The sequence below is a fragment of the Amphiura filiformis genome, chromosome 15, assembly GCF_039555335.1.
Source record: "Amphiura filiformis chromosome 15, Afil_fr2py, whole genome shotgun sequence".
Classification (NCBI taxonomy): domain Eukaryota; kingdom Metazoa; phylum Echinodermata; class Ophiuroidea; order Amphilepidida; family Amphiuridae; genus Amphiura; species Amphiura filiformis.
Window position 1 is genome coordinate 65,133,954 of NC_092642.1, and position 23,324 is coordinate 65,157,277.

At 34.5% G+C, this 23,324-nt stretch overlaps 1 protein-coding gene across 1 annotated transcript in view; it reads right to left on the reverse strand.

Moving 5' to 3' along the window:
- The window catches only part of LOC140171961 (bone morphogenetic protein 3-like), a 59,208-nt gene extending 49,611 nt beyond the window's left edge, over positions 1 to 9,597 (reverse strand). Inside the window, exon 1 of the mRNA XM_072195307.1 lies at positions 8,863 to 9,597. Within this exon, the coding sequence (XP_072051408.1) occupies positions 8,863 to 8,929 (67 nt within the window). The 5' untranslated portion in view covers positions 8,930 to 9,597. The remainder of the gene's footprint in view (positions 1 to 8,862) is intronic.
- Between the last annotated feature and the right edge of the window lie 13,727 nt (positions 9,598 to 23,324).

The window sequence follows — 23,324 nt, forward strand, 5'->3', positions numbered from 1 at the left end:
CTTTTAATGAAAGCGTAATTAATACGAAACAAGCGTAAATATACAAATACAATAGATTGGCCTTAGAATAATACTTGTTTGTATATGCTTGGATCTGTAATTTATTTGCTCAAATTCCATAATGGTACCTGGAATAGTTTAGCTTTCATCAGAAGCACTCTATATGCTTGTAGACGAGGTTTTACGGTATAGGTCAAAGTCGATGTGTTGTCCTATCGCTTATAATAATTCTCCCAATAACATGCTTTAGGTTAGCAACTATTTTGAACTGTTGCGATTTGGTAGTTCACAGCATCTTGTGATGGTAGTGAGCTTTGGCAAAAATTGCATTGATCATTTTATGCTAAAAAATAGCGAGTGTGTAGAAGATTTCAGATATTACAGATATATATACTTAGGTCCTATGGTTTTTGAGTTATGCTGTAAAGAGGGCTGAAACAACAACACTTTTGTAAAACGTACATAACTCATTAACAACAATAAATCAAGCAAGTTTTCAAAGTATATGATTTGTATAGAATGAACTTTTGCAAAATATCAAAGTGTTATTTTTCAATAATATATTGATTTAGATAATGAAAATTGTTGTTTCAGGCGGGTCCAGCTTTTAAAGTAATTACAGTAACACTTGCTGAGGAGAACACCCTTAATTAATTTTTTTTCAAAATTGAACAATATACCCTGCTGAAATCAAAAACAAACAAACAAACAAACTTAAACAAACAAACAAACAGACAAACAAATAACCAAACAAACAAATAAACAAACAATCACACAAAATGAGACTGATGTCTGGTTGCGTGCTTAAATCTACGGAATAGGCCTATAACATCGAGCCGATCGACAGCATTAACGATCGTCTGCAGGATCGATGGACTGATACATGCATGGCTTTTAGGCGCTGGAATGAAATGGCGGTTTTCTTTGTTTTGTTCGGCTCAAAATTGAACCTGGCACATATCTGATATAACAGTGAAACTAACATTTTGTGGGGAATTTTTTTTATGGAAATGTTACGATATTGCTTTAAAGAAAGTTGGCACACATTTTATTCTATACGTCAAAGGATGAAGTCCAAAGGAAGTAACGGGTCTTAGCCTATTATTAGGTCTATAATAATTTGCAGAGATCTGAATAATTCGTATGTGTGTTGGTAATTTAACATGGCATGCATTCTTGCAATCAGAATTAGAATTTTACGTAATGAACATAAGAATAGCTTACTAGGTTAACTATTCACTATGGTTAATTCTTGAAATTTTTTGGAAAGTTTGAAGCCAATGAATTATTGTAATCCAAATATCCAGTGAACTTGATGGCCTTACCCCGAGCCCAAAACCCTGTAATTAATAATTCAGTAACCCCCGATAAATTAACTTTATAGTAATTCTTGGAAATTTTGGTAAACAATAACTTCGTATGTTTGTAAACATATCGTGAAATAAATGGGATAACTTTGGCATGCAGGGGTAGAGAATGGCAGGTCACTTTTTACCAGTTCAAATATAAATCTTAGTATCAGAAATTGATTGTCTAGTTTGATGAAAAAAAAAATGTTGATTGAATTCCAATTTAGTATTTTGGATTGCTGTCCATAGCTTCCTGAATACACAATATACGCCTATGTTTTGTCATTTTTGTCTGAACTGCTTAAGGGATGCGCCGCGGCAGGGATCTCTCCGTTCAAAATATATAGGCCCCTACATCACCACAGGTATTTGGGACATTGGGAGACAGTATAACCACGTAACTGAAAATCTGAGTATCAATTTTCAAACAAAAGGACCTGCATGTACGTACCAAGTCAGATACCAAGTAATAAAAGTGTCCTTTGCAAGGATAGACCTAATGAGGTGATGCATCATGTTGCAGAGGATTCTGGGAAGGGTAAGATATATTTTGATGTGATGACCACTGCTGATGGTCAGGCATTCACCCGGGGCATTCAAGCAACAATAATGGTCGCAATGGCAACATTCGAGGGACTATTGACCATCATGCTAATTGGGTTTCTGTTTGCTATTTCAGTTTGAAAATTTGTTGTTATTGAGATAATTATTGTCTCAAAATAGGAGCTACCCAGCAAACACAAAACGTTTTCGAAAACATTCGCAAAAGCTTAGAAAAATTGGCCAGAAAACGTTTTAATGTCGAGTTATAGAAAGGGCATATAAAGGGTAACACACGTTTTAATAACTTTCAAAAATATTGTTGAAAACGTGCTGCAAAATATTCTAACATAATGTTATTTTTTAATAACATTAAGTTAAATTCGTAAAGGCTTTCGGGATATGCCGAAAAGGCGAATTGAAAAAAAAAAGAAATAAATAAAATGAAAAAAAGAAGAAGAAGAAAAGCACGAAACCTTTTTACGAATTTTTTAAATTGAATTCGTTACCTGAATATTGTGTTGTATAAAACTACAGCGCGTGAGTATAGAAATTAAAGAAAACAGTACTAGTGACAGTATAGTAATGTTGTAACTTTTATAAAGATTCCATTTTACAATTGAGATTTTTCAACATATTATGCTCCAGGAGCTTTACCATGAATACACCACTAAAACTGTTTATAAATAGAAAACAAGCTATAGGGGCTTATACTACATGCATGTGGAATATCTCAAATATTTAGATTGATTTGGCTTGCAATTTTCTGTTTTTTTGTGTGGTGAAAATGTTAGCAAAATTTGCGAATATTTTCCAGAATTGGTCCAATTTTGAACAGAAATAATCGCAAATTTGTCCCGGGAAATTTATATATGTTTTTGCCTCTTTGTCGTCAAATCAGTATATTTTTGGGGTATGGTTTCAATCCCAGTCGCACACAACTTGGAGAACACCCCTAGGATAAGCTTCTGGTTTGCTGTCAATGATGTTGTGACCTCCGAGGCCGAGCAAAGCTAAAGATTCCCTCATTAAAAGCCTCTGAGTGTCTATCAATGTCTGGTCATTGAACGCAGGATTATTATGAATGACACACCGCAAACCCATAATTAATACAATCAGTGCATTGCCATAGAAATTATCAAACGTTTGTTTACAGTAGCATACCATCGGATAGTGTCAATTTTTAATAATGTAAATTGAAATACATAAAGTGACTTTGAGAATGCGCACCGGGGTCTTTAAGGAAATTTATGGTAAACTGCCCTTTTCCTGCTAGACTTGAGGAGTCCCAAATCATTCACAAAATGATCTTGGTGAAGGTCTAGAACAACTGGCGACATTCAGCCAAAATGATATCATGTCTAAGGGCGCAATTCATTATCCCCTATAGCAATCATATATCTCAAAATTTGACCTCAAGTTGAAGAGTGTGAGTTTTTTACGCAACATATTCATGACAGATTCTATGAATGTCCAAACATGTTGAGATGAAAGAACTGGTTCTGAACTATGAGGAAGTTTAAGATTCTGGCGATTGCAGCTTTTCATTGAATAACTCAATTGGCATGTCATACTTAAAATGTTAAGGTAGTGGAAACAACCAATAAGGCGCCATTTTCATAACAAATTAAGACGTATAAACAGAGATTGTCTTTGAAGGAGGAATTTTATTACTTCTCCCGACCTCGGCTGTCCCGGAAACTTTGTATCGCTTATGACCATGTCCACACCCAATGATACATTCATTGGGTTTTTAATGTCACTATGGACCACAATAGCCTCATCCCAATGGCATAGTCCAATAACCTCAATTACATAATCATAGTGCAAAATTTGACCTCAAGTTACAGAGTATGAGTTTTTGTACCCAAATTGTTAAAGGTCATTCAATAATGTACAAATGCATTGGGGTTAAAGAACTGTGCCCCTGATAGATGAGCATGTTGTGGATCCTAGTGATTGGGTTTTTTGATGTCTTGTATTTCTATGTATAGTTTTACACTGATATGGTTGGATGATAGTTTTATTTATCTCAATTAAAAAGAAACATAATATTACGTGTTTATTTATCGTGTAATCTGTGCATAGTGTCCTTGCGTAAACCCTGAAGATCGCTGTATAAAATGAACAATGCTTGAATTATTTAGCATGTTTTAGTACTGGGAAAGAGGATAATAATATGAGCACATAATCATGCATGATATAAATGACACATTAAAAATCTACTAAAACACATTTTTTTAATACGCTTGACCTACAATTATTTTAAAATAGTTTTACACTTACGTGCAAAGTGTTAATGTTGTCATCTATTTAAAGAATGGGTCCTTCAGTATGTCATTGTTTATGTGGGTTTAATACGGACCTTGTTTCAACACGAACTATTTATTCTTCAACCACTAGGGGCGCATCATTTAGATTTCGAGCGGTGGGGGGGGGGGTGAAAAACCTTTCCCATCCAACTCTGGATAAAAATCGCCCCTTGGGTGACAACCACCAAACCCAAATAAACAAAAACAAAACAAACAAACAAACAAAAAGCGCAAAACCCCAAATCGCCCGACAAAAGGTTCCATGCCATATCACCTGAAATTAAATGGTGCGCCCCTAAAGATGTCGAAAGACTATAATGACCATTTTAAATCTATGCAACATATTAAGATGCAAAAACAGAAGAAAACAAATTAGAGACGAAATATTTTGCGAGTGCGACTCTTCAATTTTGAATTGAAAATAAATATTGTTGTCACACTTTTAACGACACGATATGAAGCTAAGTCGAATTTTAGCTGATAAAGACAATGAAAGTTACAGCTATAACAATATACTGCGCAAATAAAGTATCCTTACACTTGGAAAAATAATCACAATTGCAAAACTGAACAATATTGGGGTAAATTTGTTTTTGTAATAGATGCACTATCTAATCCTGCACATTATGACACCAAATTGAATCCAATGTGACCTCAAGAAGTAAAGTTACAAGCAATTGAATAGACGAAGGTCCAGTTTTAAAAGTGACAAACTGGCCTATACAAGGCGCAAAAAGATTCCAACAAGCGAAACAAAGAGACAGCACAGTTTCTTCAATAAAGCGTTATTTAAAGCAGTAGGTATTTATTTCAGTTTTTAGTTCTCTGTACTTTTCATAACTTTAATGTTATTTGTCAGTTCTTTTGTTTCAGTTTTTTTTTGCTCCTTTTGTTTTAAATTAAAGCCAAAGGCATAAATTAGCCATTCACCACTCTCAAACCAGATGTCTAGTCTGCGGAGTTTTGAATAGGCCAGTTTGTCACTTTTAAAACTGGACCTTCGTCTAATCAAATGCTTGTAAATTTGCTTCTTGAAGTCACATTGAATTCAATGTGGTGCCATAATGTGCAGGATTAGATAGTGCACCTATTAAAAAACAAATTTACCCCAATATAATATATTGTTCAGTTTGGAAATTGTGATTATTTTTCCATGTGTAAGGATACTTTATTGGCGCAGTATATATTGTATTTCAAGGAGGAATGAGATTTTGTGCATTCTATCTCAAGTGAAAAAATAATTAAAAAAAATATCGGTCTAGTGTCTTTTGAACTAGAGCGATAACCGCACCATAGCTGAACCATGTGGCTTCGGCAGTATATTGTGGTAGGCCTATACCACTGTCATCATTGCATTTAAATTTCAGCTCAATTGAAGCATTTTGAAAACTTGACATTTGACCCCTTTATTGCCCCTTAATGAACTTAAATGAATTTTAAAATATTTTAAACATGTTTAGAATGTCATAAGGATCATTGCATTTAAATTTCAGGTCAATTGAAGCATTTTGAAAACTTGACCTTTGACCCCTTTATTGCCCCTTAATGACCTGAAATGAATTTTAAAATATTTTCAACATGTTTAGAATGTCATAAGGATCATTGCGTTTAAATTTCAGCTCAATCGGAGCATTTTGGAAAACTTGACCTTTGACCCCTTTATGACCCCTTAATGACCTTAAATGAATCTTAAAATATTTTTTAAATGTTTAGAATGTCATAAGGATCATTGCGTTTAAATTTCAGCTCAATTGGAGCATTTTGAGAACCTTGACCTTTGACCCCTTTATGACCCCTTAATGACCATAAATACATTTTTAAATGTTTAAAACATGTTTAGAATGTCACAAGGATCATTGCATTTAAATTTAAGCTCAATCGGAGCATTTTCGGTTAAAATGACCTTTTTTGACCCCTGTGACCCATGGATGACCTCCGACGTTTGGAAATATTTTTATTATATTCTTTATGTTTCCCTCTTTCATATGACACCACTCATGGGGTCATACCTTTGTGGCATTTAGAGATATGTCCATTTCAGACCAAATGGTTAGTCAGTAAGCTAGTAACTTAGTAAGCAGAGTAAGTAAGCTAGTAAGTAAGCTAGTAAGTAAGCTAGTAAGTAAGCTAGTAACATTCGCTCTTATAGGCTGATACCATTTCATGGTTCAGCAAAAATTGCTTAAATATAGGAGCATTGATAATTGAAAGGAAATAAAGGAATAGATTATTCATGTAACATATTTATTCAATCATTTTAGATTTATTCATTTGAAATGTTCTCTACGAATATAAATACGAAACAAAACTCCAGCATGAATTAATTAACAACAAAAACTAGAGCCAGCATGATGTTCAACTGTATTCAGTTGGTTTTGATTTGGACATGGGTTTTTCCTTGAATAAAAGCAGTAACAGTGCAAGACACACTCAATTATTGCCCATAAATTGGCATATTAGCATATTGCTTTGAATAAAGGCACAGTACAATCACTACAAAAGTTAATCGATATCTATTGTCAGCAAATTAGTATCGATATATTAAATCAAATTAATTAATAACAAAAACTGATATAGCCAACAAGGTATTGTTTTCACTCAGCTGACTTGGGACATGTTGGACACAAAAAGAGCTTTTTCCTTCAATATCAAAATGTTTGAACTATTAACGCAGGCTTAATTTGCACACATTATCATATTAACACATTTGCATTAACTGGGGGCACGATCCACTTTGCTAATTAGTATAATTAGTACTGAAATTAAATTAGATATTTATCATGCTATGTTTTCAGGTGGCTTTTTGCTGAACATCATGGATGCTCTTTTCCTTCGGTATCGAAATGTTGTTGAAGTTGCATGTGCAGCAGGAGACAGGCTATGGACCACAAGAGCCTCATCCCAATGGCATAGTCCTATAACCTCAATTACATAATCATAGTGCAATAATTAACCTCAAGTTGTAGAGTATGAGGTTTTATACCCAAATCTTCAAAGGTCATTCAATGAATGTACAAATGTATTGGGGTTTCAGAACTGTTCCCCTGATATATGAGCATGTTGTGGATCCTCGTGTCTATTGCACATAAATTGGCATAAAACACAATGCAATACAAACGTTAATCAATATCTATTGTCAGTAATTAGTATCGGTATAATTATTAAATCAAATTATTTAACAGCGAAAACTATATAGCCATGCAGCATCAATGACATCGTTTTCAGCTGCATAGTTTGGACATGTTCTTTCCTTCAATATCGGAATAGAATATTCATGTTTGCAGGGACACTCATATTTAAGGTGATACTTGACTTTGAGGCATCTTGGAAGTACTGTTTCAAAGAGCAAAGCACACTTACAGTATAGTTTGAAGTAAATCGGACATCATGGTTTTCAAAATATATCATTTTACATTTTCTTAGTATCTTATTGTTTTCATCAATAATCAATAGAGTTAATGAGCTCAAATGGCTGGAAAGCTCACTAATGTGATTTTTGCCAATAGTGTGCAAAAAATCCATGGATAAATGTTATACTTTTGTTTTGAAACTTAATAAAATGTTTCAAATATGTTCAATGTATTATATAGCCTAGCCGCCCTCTAATTTGCATATTTTTAGCATATATGCAAATTAGCCCAATACCTATGCAAATGAGAGGGCTGCTAGGCAATATAATGCATTAAATCAAATTAATTAATTAATTATCACAAAAACTGTAGTAGAGAACATGGTGTTCAGTTGCTTGGTGTTGGCATTGATGTTGGCATGTTCTTTATAATGATATCCTTCAAAGTTCAATATCGTTCATGTGTGACAGGCACTTAGGCCGAGTAAAAAATAATACATGTTTCTCGTCCGCGCCCTCCTCATTTTTTGAAGATTTTTCAAATTTCTTTTTATTTTGTAAACTTTTAGTTATAACTTGTTGAAAAAGATGTTTCAGAAGTTGAAACTTATTTTACGGCTTTGTAAATGCATAATACATCATTTAAGAAGAGTCGTTTTCCAAGGGTCTACCTCTCAAAACAATAAAATAAAAAGGGCCTCCTCCTTTTTCTCAGATATCAATCTGTATGTCGAATACCCGAAATATGGTGCCAAATACAGGTATTTAGCGTCGTTTTCCAATAAAAAATAAAAAATAAAAAGGCCCTCATTCTCATAATTTTTAAAAACCCGGACGAGAAACATGTTTTTATTTTTACTTGGCCTTAATTGCAATTAAATTGTCATTAACATCATGAACATAATTGCATTGAATGGAGGCACAATGCCATTACATACAATACAAACGTTTATAATTGATATATATTTCGGATACCTATTGTTAATTTTCTATTGTCACATTTTTGTCAGGTATGAGAAATCAAATTAATTAACAATGAAAACAGGCTGTAGCCAGCATGGTTTATTTTTAGCTGACTTTTGACATGCCTTTCCCCCTTCAAAAGCGGAATGTTAGAAGTTGAATACATAGCAGCATACAGTGAGAAAGAAGCACACTCTAAATCGCTCTTAATTGAAGCTCATTGACATATGAAGTTACACAATTATATTGCATGAACGCACAATACAATTCCAACACAAACGTTAATCTGTACTTAGTATCTTTGTAATCAAATTAGTTATTCTATCTAGAATTTATCTTACGCACTTACCTTTTGTGGGAACAACGCTTCTTACTGTATTCCCTCGTCTCTGCAACAGTTCTTGGTCTGTTGACATCTTTCCAACAGCCTCACAATATGTCTTGGAGGTGATGATGAAGATCGACTATTGTCCGAAAGCTCCCTCTTGGCTGAGCATTAACCCGTGGTAATATTTCAGACAATAAACCTCCTTTTCTACTATTTTCTGAACTACTTTGCTGGTCTCTGTTATGTTTTGCTTCTGTCAGAAATGGCAAGTCATATCCATAGGAAAGTACTGGCAAAGATAATGCACACAATACAGCCACCAACATCATGTCCTCTCTTCTTCTCTTACACGCCATTGTTTTATAATTCCTTTATCCAATCAAATTCCACACACCAAAAAACAATGGCGGGAATGATTTGTAAAAACTTCAATACGACTATCAAAACACAAAAATGTTTAAAAGAGCATTTTGACGAATCTGCTTGAAATTTACATATCGACCAATTCACGGAGGTATGTAGCACATTAAAATACTTTCACAACTTTTGCACCTGTGCGCTGGTGCTGATACAAAAATTGTCTTAACAAATCCTCAAGTTAATACAAGTGATATCCAGTGATGTGCAATTCGATATCCTTACAGATGCAATATCTAGGTGACCGTGTCGCATAAAAAAATTATTTTGTAGACTGCCAGTTTAGATATCCTGTGTATCTATCCATAGAGGAGGCGTTTGTCGCATTACATGCCTGTGCCGTGGATAGATTGTGTATGATGCTACCACACTGTGTGTTAGTAATTTCGTTTGCTGCCCCTTGTTGTGTATCGCTTGGAAGCCTCTTATTGGTTACCGCAAACTCCCGCCTATTCGTCATTCATGACGTTTGGATTAGGATACTATACCATAATGCAACGCTTTGAAAGAGCGCTATTAATCGGCCTTGCTGGATAGGTAGGTAATTCTGTAAATCGCGTTAATTCAACAATGGTAAATCCATCGGCATGTATCGGATATTATTAATATAGGCCTAATAAGTGTCTCATAAGTGAACAATTTGAGTTATCTGGCAAAGATTGAGACTAAAGACACTGATAATGTTGTTCTTCATGGCAGAAAATTAAGTTTCCTCTTCAGAACTCGCAGTACGCGCTGTACAGGATTGCGTTGCGAAGATTTTTTTTCTGATATAGACGTAGAGTTCTGGGATGTGGTTTGAAATAGAAAATCAACTCGCGAAAGTATTTGTAAACCAATTTCTTATCATTATAGTCAAGACCATTATACTATTTTCATAATTCAATACTAACCTAACTAATTAGGGGGAAATATGGTTTAATATAATAGGGCTACATGCTCGGCTATACTGGCATGATATACCAGCAAACACAAAAAATGTTCTTAAAACGTTTATTCAAAACGTTCTAATAACATTTAAATGTTGGGTTATATAAAGATCATGAATAGGCTTATGTTTTAAAAACGTTATTGTAAAATATTTTTTGCAAACATTTTTGCAAAATATTTTGTCAACAGTAAAATAACATTCTGTCAGAATGTTTTACTCAAATTTTCAGAAATGTTTTATGAATGTTATTAAAGCGTTTGTATACCCTTTACATGTATATTACCCGATACACCTTTTCTGTAAAACGTTGTGTGCTTGCTGGACACAAAAACACAAAAACGTTTTTAAAACAACGTTATAAACATGTAATAAAGCGTTTTGGTCAGAACGTTTTAATAAAATTTAAATGTCGGGATATATATAGGTCATGAAATAAAACACTACGACAACAAAATTTAAAAAAGTAAAATGATATTGAAAAATAATATTTTTTAGCAAACATTTTCGAAAAATATTTTGCCACACGTAAATAATATTATGTTATAATGTTTTACATTAAGTTTTCTAAATGTTTTAATATAAAACATTCTATACATAGGCATATAACCTGGTATTTAAACGTTTTGTGTTTGCTGGGCACAGAAAGATTTTGATAAAAGATATACCCTGACATTTTTGTTTAGAATTTTCAGCGCGAATCGCCGAAAGTGCTTTTTAACTAGCATGGTGTAGGATATACACTTTATAAAATAAAATAAAAAAAGTTCTGTCGACAGACACTGGCCATTGACAAGACACACATTATTTGTCAATGTCATGATACACGTCATCATGGTCATTGTGAAGGTGCGCTCCACGCCCTATGACTGGAAATGTTGGGACAAAAAGCAGATAGCTGTATCATTAATGCCAATTAATTTGATGTAAAGAGTGTTTTATTTGGGTCGTCATTCTCAAGCAACGATGTGTAACGTGGCCCAACGTGGGAACATGATATTTTGCCACAAAATGTTACTTTTCACTATTAATGTCCCTTTCTGCCTTCCTCAGCAATATTATTTAGTTGTGACTGAATTGTACTTAACAGAATCATTGAAGATATAAGATGTTGGCAAGAAAAAAATAATTCCTGACAATAATTGAGTCCCATGAAACAGTTTTCATTGAAATTGTTTTGAACTGATAAACTTTAACTTAAAATTCAAATAATTTATTATGTTTGAATATTCCCATCTTATTTTGCTGCATGTGAAACACTTTTCATTGAAATTATTTTGTCAATTTTTGTAGGAATAGAGGGGGAACAAAATCAACAAATGTAGGCACAGAAGTTGGTAAAGTTCGATAGCCAAAAATTGCGAATTCCAAGGCCCACAAGTTTTAAACCTGCAAAACCAACAGGGACTCGAGTGCACCAGAACAAGTAATGAAAATCAATGCGCATAAAGCAGACATATAATGAACCAAACAACCAATGTAGGTACAAAAACAGGCAAAGTTCTATGGCCAAAAATTGTAGTTTTTACATGTTTGATTTTTATTTTGTCGTCTGTCCCTGAAGAAGAACAGTTTTCTGCTCGAAACGTCGGTTTTTTTTGTCTGTTTGGTTTTGTTTGTCTGCTTATGTGCAGTGATTTCCTTACGTGTACTTTTACACAAAATTGGAGATGCGGCCATGTTGCGCTGAACCCGGGAATTTTTACTGTTACAATTTGTAATTCCCTTCTGTAACATACATCTTGGGGCTAACGTGACAGTTTGACAATGTCAAAGCACTGTTTGCCTTATTCATAAAGTAATTGTTTTGTCAAAGCTAAATTCACGGTCAGTCAAGTATGTCCCCAAATGGGCTATCAAAATGTTATGATTTAGTGCATAGGGAAAACATTGTGGGCCATGATTTTTGAGTGGAAACGAATCGAATTCCTGTGAATCTGAAGTGTGAAGTTCGTGGTAATGATGCGCTATGGACCACAATGGTCTCATTCCAATGGCTAAGTCCAATAACCTCAATTAAACAATCATAGTGCAAAAATTGACCTCAAGTTGCAGAGTATGAGTTTTTGTACCCAAATTTTCAAAGGTCATTCAATGAATGTACAAAATGTATTGGGGTTAAAGAACTGTGCACTGATAGATGAGATTGTTTTGGATCCTAATGATGGCGAATGTTGATATCATGTTTATACAAATGACCGCGATGAGAGAATTATGAACCGGCAATTGTAAAATATTATTTCAATTCACAAGCGTGTTAAGTGATTTTTTTCGCTATAAGTAGGCGTAAAGTGTGGGACAAGCAAGGTTAAAAACTTCTGAACTGTTCGACAAGGTTCTTCATCCATTCTGAATGTGTTATGTATGACCTCTTGTAAAACAATAGGCATCTTATTATAGGGCATACATCAGTGCCTTAGTTCAGTCTATGCTTAGTTCCGTAAATAAACGGATATGAAAACGTTTTACATTAATTTTATTCCATTGCCGATATTACACACCACAGACAACAATAACGGCGCCGCTTAATATGGCTACCCCATAACAGCTCCCTATTTTACATCTGGGTGGAATGGGACAAGCGAGATAAAGTGTCTTGCCCAATGACACAGCACATTGGCCCTGATGGGTTCAAACCTATACAACCTCACGGTTCGAGTGAGTCGAACGCCATAAGCTGCATGTATAGTGATCCCAGTGATTTAGTGACCCTAGGGAAAGTGTAAAAAAAAAGTAGAATTGTGTATATGAATTGGCCTAAAAGTCATTCTAATGACAATTTAAAAAAATTGTCATTAGGTATTTTTAAATTATAAAATTTAGCAAAAAACGAATTGGATGTTTTAATTATTTTTGTAACATTCATTAATCCTTTGATATAATCTGACTTTTAAAATGTTGGTGATACAATATTGTATTTGAACATTTGAGATAACATGGAAGTAAAGGAAAACGATTTGGAATCTTCGGTCCTAATATTACACGTATTGTATTACATGTATCATGTAAAATCTTTCGATTTACATGAAAAAAGGTTGCAACATACAAAAATATTAAAACAATGTTACTGTCTTTTACCAGATTGGTATGGCACATACTTTAACAAAAGAACGTATCTTCATCTTATTATCTTTACAAATTACATCTTTTTACCATGTGAGAATCTTTGAAAAAAGTTGACCAAAGCTATGTGAATAGAAAGTAACCTGTTAGTGAAGTATATATAAGATACATCTTTTTACCAGGGCTGCTTGGTCCGTCAGGTGCACAGTCGATACTAAGTGAAATGATGTTTTAAGTACAGAACCTAGCGGTGTATGTGTTTGGTATGAGGCTTGCCGCCGAGGCTCACCACTCACCTGGCGATATCAACCCAGGAGTTGACGGTCCTCGTGTGAAAGTATACACAGGATCCGCACCACAACATCCTCAATTCCTCATCTATCAGGGCACAGTTCTTTAACTCCAATATATTTGCACATTCATTGAATGACCTTTGCAAATTTGGGTACAAAAACTCATACTCTGCAGCTTAAGGTCAAATTGTTCACTATGATTGTTTAATTTAGGTTATTGAACTATGCCATTGGGATGATGCTATTGTGGTCCATAGTGATATATTTAAAACTTTCAAACAGACCTGAAGTGTAAGTTGTTGGTTTCTAAATTGTAAGAGAATGAACAAAATTTTTTTCAGGAAGTTGGTATGAATTTCAAAAGGTTTTAAGTTATTGAAGAGTAGCCTATATTATAGTTCTACAAATATTTTGGTTCTACGATTCGAAGCATTATAATAGCACAATGGTTTTTTGCAAACTATTTGAGGGACAAACTTTTTTGGCGCCACAGCAAACACAAATGTGTTGGGTTATATAAACGGTATAAAAGTAAACGTTAAAATTACATTCAGAAAATATTTTTGAAAACTTGATGCAAAACATTAACATAATGTTATTCAGTATTGACAAAATATTTTTTCAAAAAATGTTTGCCAACAAATATTTTGCAATAACATTTTGGCAATATTTTGAAAACGTTGTTGTGTTTTTTCATATAAAACGTATTTAAAACGTTTGCATGACCTTTATATAACATTTTTCCAAAACCAAAAACACATTTATAACATGTTTATAACGTTTAAAAAAATATTTTTGTGTTTGATGGGTCCATCCTTCCCACCATTAGCCCCGCCAGAGCAGTTCTTCTGGGGTGAACCAAACATGCCTGGTTATCAAATTGATCAGTGACAAGGTTATCTCTGCATTTGACAGGTGCTAATTGATTCATTAACATTAAAACATCAATTAGCATCTTTAAAATTCAGAGATAAACTTGTCACTGATTAATTTGATAACCAGGCAGGTTTGGTTCACCCCAGAAGAACTGCTCTGGCGGGGCTTCCTCTTTAATGTTGGGTATAAAATTCTAATAATACATGTTACAAGATTTAAACCACACCTGCACCGACACATACTAAATCTATACATCTAAATCTGCATTTATATGTTTCATTTGCAATGCTGTTTTCATGTCATTGTATACATGTCAGCGCAAGTCAAGTTCTTTTTGGGTCATTTCTCTTCGTGTCTTGCCGTCGTTCCGCCATTTGAATGGAAGGTATGTGCTCATTTGCAGGAAGTGAATTTATTCCTTGGTACACTTATATATGCCTATATATATATATATATATATATATATATATATATATATATATATATATATATATATATATATATATATATATATATATATATACGTGTATGTTAGATAATATACTAAACACATAAATAAATGTATGATCTTTTACCTGTTAATATTATAATTTTTTTAGTATACTATAGGATCCAAAACATGCATATCAGGGGTACAGTTCTTAAACCTCAAAACATTTGTACATTCATTGAATGACCTTTGAAAATTTGGTTACTAAAACTCATACTCTGCAACTTGAGGTAAAATGTTGCACTATGAGTGTTTAATTGAGGTTATTGAACTATGCCATTGGGATGAGGCCATTGTGATCCTATAGTGATATCAAATCAGTTGTAAAGGTAAGATGAACTTTATTTTTTAATTCAGTTTTTTAAAATGGTAGTTAATTTATAGCTCCTTTTGAAAATCATATTTCAATACCAACTCATCTCACGATGATTAGAAGTTTAGACTGAGAACCGCTCCCGTCATGCCCATCCGAAAACCGCGATACTCTGAGAGCGATTATCGGGCAGGGGGGGGGGGTGGGGGTTGTTTTATGGAAGGGCATAGCTAGCAATAAGTTCACCATGATGATTGTCAGCTTTTAGGTCAGAATTTGTAGCAGGGTAACTCTGCCCCCTCTGTTATGCTCCTTCTACACCTTGCACACACAATGTCAGACAACTGAGTTAACATTTTAAAAATTTGTAATGATAAAATAGTTTGATTCCAATTTTTTGAGCGAAAGGAAACATGTTTCAGGTTTAAAGATATTTCGGTTATTCCTTCATGTAATTTTACACGAAATTAGGGTTAGGGTTAGGGTTAGAGTTAGGGTTAGTTTAGGGTTAGGATTAGGGTTAGGATTAGGGTTAGGATTAGGGTTAGGGTTAGGATTAGGGTTATGATTAGGATTAGGCTTAGGGTTAGGGTTAGGATTAGGGTTAGAGTTAGGATTAGATTACACGAAATAATTACATGAAGGATCGACCGATATTTCAGATGTTGATATTAAAACCTTATTTCTGATAAGTAAAGTGGGGTTCCGAAGCCGTCAATTGGGTCACCCATGTACCCTTAACATTCATAATAACAAGTTGATGAGTTAACCTCAATGTTTATCAACAAAGGCAAGGGACTGGTATATCGATATGCTTGAGCGAACTGCATACAATCACTACACTGTTAAATAACCTTATTGTGATTTGCGGGGGTGCTCTGAACAAAATTATGATGCCCGCTCATACTGCCAGGCAAAAAACAATTGAAATTGTGATGATGCGATCGCATACTGCCAGGCAATGACGCCACAAGTCAACTCATCTATGTTTTTACCAGTGCTACTCAAACATGTCAAAGGTAAATAATTTTCATATTGCGTTCCCAGGAAAATATACCGTAAATTCGGTGGAAACTATATAGTTTATTTTGATATCAAAAATCTGTAAAATGTTATAGCATTCAAATTATTGCAATGTCAATGTCAAATAACATGAAACTAACTCAAACTGGAATGCAGTGGGAAGCTCTACCTGACGACCTTTGTCAGTGTAATAAGGTGTAATACATATTCACCTTGTTAACAGCTTTTAGTTAAAGAAAATAACGCGGAGACGGGGAGAGAGCAGGGAGGTTCACTATAAAGTTCACAACTCACAGCAGACGACCATCCCATCATGCTTTGAAGTGTTTCTAAAAACATTGAAGCGAAAACCCAAGACTAGTTTTGGAAATCAGTTATATTGACTGGGGGCTGACATACACATAATTGACTTGGACAAATTTGTTTCCTGTAGGTGGCTTAAAAACCTAAATGCAAAATGAGGTTCTTAAAAAAAATGTTTTCCAGAGTCATGATGCAGGAAAATTTATGCCTCAAATCACTTATTTATTGTCAAATCAGTATATAATAAGGTTAGATATGAAAATTGAAAGTTAGAACAAACTGCTACACTTGATCCGTGAACTTTGCGTCTTTTTAAAGACCCTTCTTGTTAAGTGCTACTTTTGAATCTGCATCATTTTCATTCAAAATGTCACCATGGCAACACATATTGGGCTATTAAGACAAATAAGGCATCACAAATTGCAGAAAAATGGGATTCTTTTCGCTAACTGGTATTAAGTGAAGGGTGGTGCAGTAATGGATCCGTGTTTATCATCCTAGCAAAGTATAGCACCATGCATTACATTTCTTGAGTCAACTAATGTGATATTTTCTCCGCACCATATAGTCGTGCGGAAGATTCTTTTCATGCATGGGCATCCATAAGTCTAGGTGGTATGTCTATGGTCACGGGTGTGATTTAGGGCAATTTCAGCAATGCATCATGGGAAAGCATACTTTTTTGCTGTGTTCACAACTTACGCGCTGTGGCGGAGACAGGGAGGAGTAAAGTGTTACCTGTCGATTTTCTAGCGTTTTCAATCATTACTTTGTTCCAACACAGATATTGGTTCCAATGAAACTATGTTGTAAGCTTTGGCGTCCAGACATCATTAGAGAATGAATTTGGAGAAAAAACCTTCTGATAATTACAAACACTCGCTGAGCAGCAAGACCTTCACTCTAAGCTTTTAATCCGATAAGCTGATTATCTACTTGTTTTCATGAATTGGAAGACATTCTTTGATGTATTACTGAGCTCAATCATCTGAAATTACTGGAGCGTGAGCCACCCAGGGTGGTGGCTCAGCATAGTATTTTATTAACAGAAGGTTTTCTCCAAATTCGTTTCCTAATGTGCATTATGATGGGTAAAATGAGAGGGCAAAAATCATATATTCATAGACATTTTAATGTTACAATTAAGAGTGATTTAAGTGTCTATATAAATTACCTGGGGACTGAAATTTGTAGTTGAATCTTGGAATATGTTTGAAAGTCTACTGATAAAATATTGGTTATTCCAGAATAATATATCAATCAATGACAATCATGTATCTTAACTAATGTTTGCAGGAGCTATTACCAAGTCTCCCAAGTTGAATTACAGTATGTGGTCGTTGTTTATATCTAACATAAAGTGCACACCCTCTATAGTGGAGTAACGTTTTAATAAAAGAAATGTCTGGATTTTCAAGTTCTGAAAACAATTGGAATCCCAGCTACCAATCTTACTGACATGACTGAACAAAGCTTGTAAATGCAATGAAAAATCACATAATTGTCCGCAATGACCTCTCAAATTAAGGATTTCCAATTTTAAACTACTAGTATTTTTCTGTTGTATTTTTTCACCTCTGGACACTTAAAGTCTGGTTTTCCAACAATCACAAATGGACAAAAAGTCCAAAAGGGGTGCAGTGGCGTAACTAGGGTTATAGCGCCCGGAGCAAGAAACAAAATTGGCGCCCCTACCCTCCACCTGAGAATATCTTCCCGCGGGCAGTGGCGTAGCTAGGGGTTGTGGCGCCCAGGGCTAAGGATACATAACCCCCCCCCCCAAATTATTCTAGAAACAATTTTGGACAAAATACAACTAATTAATTTTGGTTACTATGAGTTGAAAATTTTGACTTTCATCGCTTGGTTAATTTGTTGCCCCCTGCCTTCCCCTAGTTACGCCACTGAAGGGGTGGCATCTATTTTCTGGAATAGCCCATTAATTAACAGAAAACTTAAAACCGTCTTCATATATTATTTTGTTGTTAAATATTTTAACAAAAACACTATACTTTAAAAACCAGTACATGCATGACACAATTTTCGCCAGCCCATAGGGCTGGTACCTAATTCTGAGATGGGATTTGTGTACACTAAAGATTAGCTACGATTATAGCCTTCTTCTATTGGTATGAATTTTTTTTTTTTTTACTTCTTGTGGTGGAAATGTTTTTGATGTCTGCTAATTCGATTTGCAAGGAAAAGAAGGTATGTTTTGCCGTTTCAACGAACGAAAACGATTGAGTATTGCCAAAGTTATGTTTGAATTAATTATGACTTAAAAAGTTATCATAGGTTAGGCCTACACATATAAACATAAACTTGTTCAGCAATCAGCATATCAAAAATATGACATGGTCAACAATTAGTAATTAGCGGGGAATGATCACTGGAACAAGGTCATATCAGTGGACTACTGAGCATAGCATGATGTTTGGTTGCCTGTGAGTGCATAATTGATGTTGATAACAGATCTAATCCTGTATCGTTTTATGGATAAAATTGACTCAAAATGTTATTGATGATATTATTGCTATCTTTAACATTAGTTTTGTCTTTTCAACGGGAAAAATCCGATGGAAAATAAAGTTTTTAGGGGTTAGCTATAATATTGAACAATAAATCCCATATTTTGGCATGCACTTATAGAAAATAAATCAATTATTGTCTTACTTTATAAATTATAAATACTGTAAAATGACACATAACTAAAGTGAGGCCACTTTCTATCTTTTTTATTTGATTCATAAAATTACATTCAACAAAATGATTGAAGACTGAGAAAACACACAATGCAGACTATTACAGAATGGAGTAGGTAAGATGCCATGTCCATAGCTAGTCCAGGAGTTTCGGACTAACAATCAACACATTCAAAAAATACAGTTTAAAAGTGAAGATTGCAGTGAATGATCAGTCCTTTTATCATGTGCTTGCCACTATCTACTTTATAGTAAACTATACATTGCGAAATAATATAAAATCATTTTAAAATAAAATGTGCATGTAAGTTGAGTTTACATAGCGAATTAACTAACAACTGCAGTGTATTTCTTGATTTTAATAATAAGCATGGGTAAAAAGCAGTAAAGACAAAAATACAGAACAATTTGGAGTAATGAATTAAGAGTTGACAGGAGTTATAGGAGTTAATGCTTTTTGCTGTTTCAGTGTGCATGTTCTCAGCATTGATGGTTTGGTGAACTGTCATGTAACATGGATGTAAGCGTGATCCTAAAAAATGCCTTTCACGGTGACCCAAACTATTTACAAGACCTCTTCTGCATTGAGGCTGGCCTTCCCTTTTAAAGGGAATTTTTATTGATATAGATTACTATTATTAATCACACATGGACGTCGTATAGAAGGGAACTTTTATGTTATGTTACGTAAGTGGTGGATTAGTTAAGGCATGTGTCAAGTTTGCCGAGTCCAGGTGCTATGTACACCTTTTATATCGTAATACAAAAAAATAACTATTATGTAATGCAAGAAGGAAAGTCCTTAGTTTACAATGACTTCATCAAACAGGTTCATATTACTGTATTTTGTTTGGGGGATTCACCAGAGTTCAGAAATTAATTAGTGGATTACCATGATTACGCTAATCACGCTTGGTCTTAACCCTGGAATTATGGAAACTTAGGGCCTCATAACTGGTAAATTGTTAGTCTAAAAAGGTATATAAAAAGCGTACATTTATAGCAAAGACATGACGAATCCATCTGTGAGGTCAAATTTGGGTAAAAATGCTCGGTTTTGGAGAAAATCTCCCCAAAACCGGTTTTCAGCCCCAATTTTTTTGGGCAACATTCTTAAAAAAAAAGTTTTAATTTTTAAAATCTAGGATCTGTTTTTGTATTCTGGGTTTTTTTGACTTGAGAAATTGTCACCAAACATAGTAGAATAATGCTAAATTTTGCCAAAAGAAAAAAATCATATAAAAAAGCCTGATATTTGGCAAATTTTTTTTCTGCGCGCACACAATAATAGAGGTGTGGGCTGCATTTCTCAGCTGTAAAAGTATATTGTCCGATCATATTGTTCTTTAAAATAAATAATTCAGTTGTTTTGAATTATAGAACAGTGTGTCAATTGTGAATCTTTGCGTGAACTTGGGTAAAGTTGATTTCGCCCTTCAGTCTTAATAGATCGTTTGGTATAAGATATTTGGTTGGGAAGTCGGACTTGGATTACATTTGCAATTATGATTGTTTTTCTTCATTCCCTGACATACATTGACATTGAATTCAGAACCTGATACTTTTGTCATCATTCAGAAATTTTTAATTATGCAAATTGACTCACAATAATTGAGAAAATGGTAATTGGATTGCATTTTGAAAAGTGACCGTTCTGCAGTTTGAATCACACATAGCATGACTCACATAACGTTGAATATAAAACATATAAATAGTGGGTTATATAAAGGGTATATATGTAAAGGTATATAAGACGTTTTCATAACATTGAACTGTTTTTGAAAGCTTGCTGCGAAACATTCGAACATAATGTTATTTACCGGGTTACTTTTAAGTGTTGAGAAAATATTTCGCAAAAATACTTTCTGGCAACTTCACAAGTTTGTAAGATGACTCATTGTCAGTTTCATCTCATATATTTCGCAAAAATAGTTGCCAACAAATATTTTACAATAACATTTTGTTGACACGAACATTGAAAGGCGAAAACGTCGTTGTAGTGGTTTTTTTCATATAAAATGTTTTTAACACGTTTTTATGACATTTATATATTATTCAACGTTTTGACCAAAGCAAAGCACGTTAAAACGTTTTTAAAACATTAGCCTATGTGTTTGCTCGTGCCAAGTTTTTACGGTAAATATCAGTCATTAAACACAGATAACATTTAAACGCGCATAAAATTCATTGTTTTCATCCTAAAAATTCACTTTTTACCTAATGGATACCAGGAGCACATCACAGATTCTAGAAGGATTTCCTTCTGTGAGCATGGTGAGCATATAAACATGTAAAGTATGATGACAATGACATCAAAGTCAACCTCCATTGTCCCCTGTATGCCCCGGGCACCTACGCCCCGCAAGGACCCCTAGACAGCTACAACAATTACCATACCATCTTCAGGTACTTGTCAACCTTTAATTGTTTTAACAAGATGGTACTACTTTATCGTATTATACTCAGGATAGCAATAATAAATCTTCACAAAATAAGACACCAGGAGGCCGTTTAAGTGTCCTTATGGGGTCATGGTCAATAAATGTAAAGATTAGTTAAGAACGTGATATTGGTTATGTTTCAATAATTTATAAGAACGGTGGGGTTATTGTTCTTTTAATCCATCCAAAATCAGAATACTTCAATTCAATATTCATTAATACCTCCAACTGATATTGTGGCATTTTTCTGTAAATCTCGGACTTGCTCGTCAGCTGGTATTCACCATCATTACCATGTTAACGTTCACCATCTATGTTATTCGCACTTCTTGAGAGTTCAGCTCAGTCCAGAATGTATATAGACATACCTTCGATTTCAACAGTGAATAGTTTTGGAGATATGGTATCTCCTTGTCTTACCCCCTCTGAGGCATCATTTAGTGGACTTATGGTGTTTTTTGCTTATATTCAGGCATCATTTAGTAGACTTTTGTTGTTGTATTAAATTGTTTGTGTATAAAATGCCCTTAAGAATTTTGAAGTAAACCCTATAAGACATTTTTCATGTGGTTGAATGTTGATACGTAGCAGTGGCGTAGATTTCTTTTTGACATTGGGGGGGATGAAGTTGGAAAAAAATCTTGAAGTATAGTCAATCCAGCACCCTTTGGCGACACAATTAGTTTATGATATAAATGCGCGCGAAGCGCGAGAAAATTTTTGCTATTTTGAAGCTAAACTGATGAAATATGGTGTAAAAGTAGATTAAATGTGCGCGAAGCGCGCGAAAATTTGCACTTTTGGGGCTAAAATGTGCAAATATGAGGTTAATTTGGTCAGAAACCCATTATCAGGCGTCAACATGGGGGGATGATTGTATGGACCATCCCCCTGGCAAAATATTGGGGGATAAATCCCCCACCCCCCCCCGGGATCTACGCCTATGATACGTAGCATCTATACGTAGCTGTACATAAAATTATATTATACGTGAGCACGGTAAAGGGACATTTGGTGATAAGGACCGTACGTCCGGTTCTGTTCGCCTCAATTATTCTTACAATCCTCACGACCAAATCAGGCCCAATGCTTATAGATAGCAAGCTCCCCGAGGAGTCAGCTTTTTCCTTCTGTTTATTTTTAACACTTTACCTTTGAAAGCTTAAGGCACATGTAGCCCGGACATGCTTTTAAGGATATTCTGTAAAAATCAGTTTGCCCATGCATGTTTACTGCTCCCAGCATGCTCATCTATCACAGCACAGTTCTTTAACCCCAATACATTTGTACATTCATTGAATGCCCTTTGAAAATTTGGGTACAGCAACGTATACTCTGCAAATTGAGGTCAAATATTGCACTATGGTTGTTTTATTGAGGTTATTGAACTTATGCCATTGAGATGAGGCCAGTGGTCCATAGTGATATGAATAAGCATAAACAGATCAACTAGGTCACCAGGTCACTACTGAAGGGTTCACAAGTTTGAAGTTCCCCCTTAGCCTTTTGTACGAAATTAAAAATTATAAAACATCTTTAAATCTATACATTTTTTAATCATATACTGCAATATTTGTCAATTTAGAGTGTTTGGTAGCAAATTTGGTATCAAATTGGCGCTAACAAGATTCTGC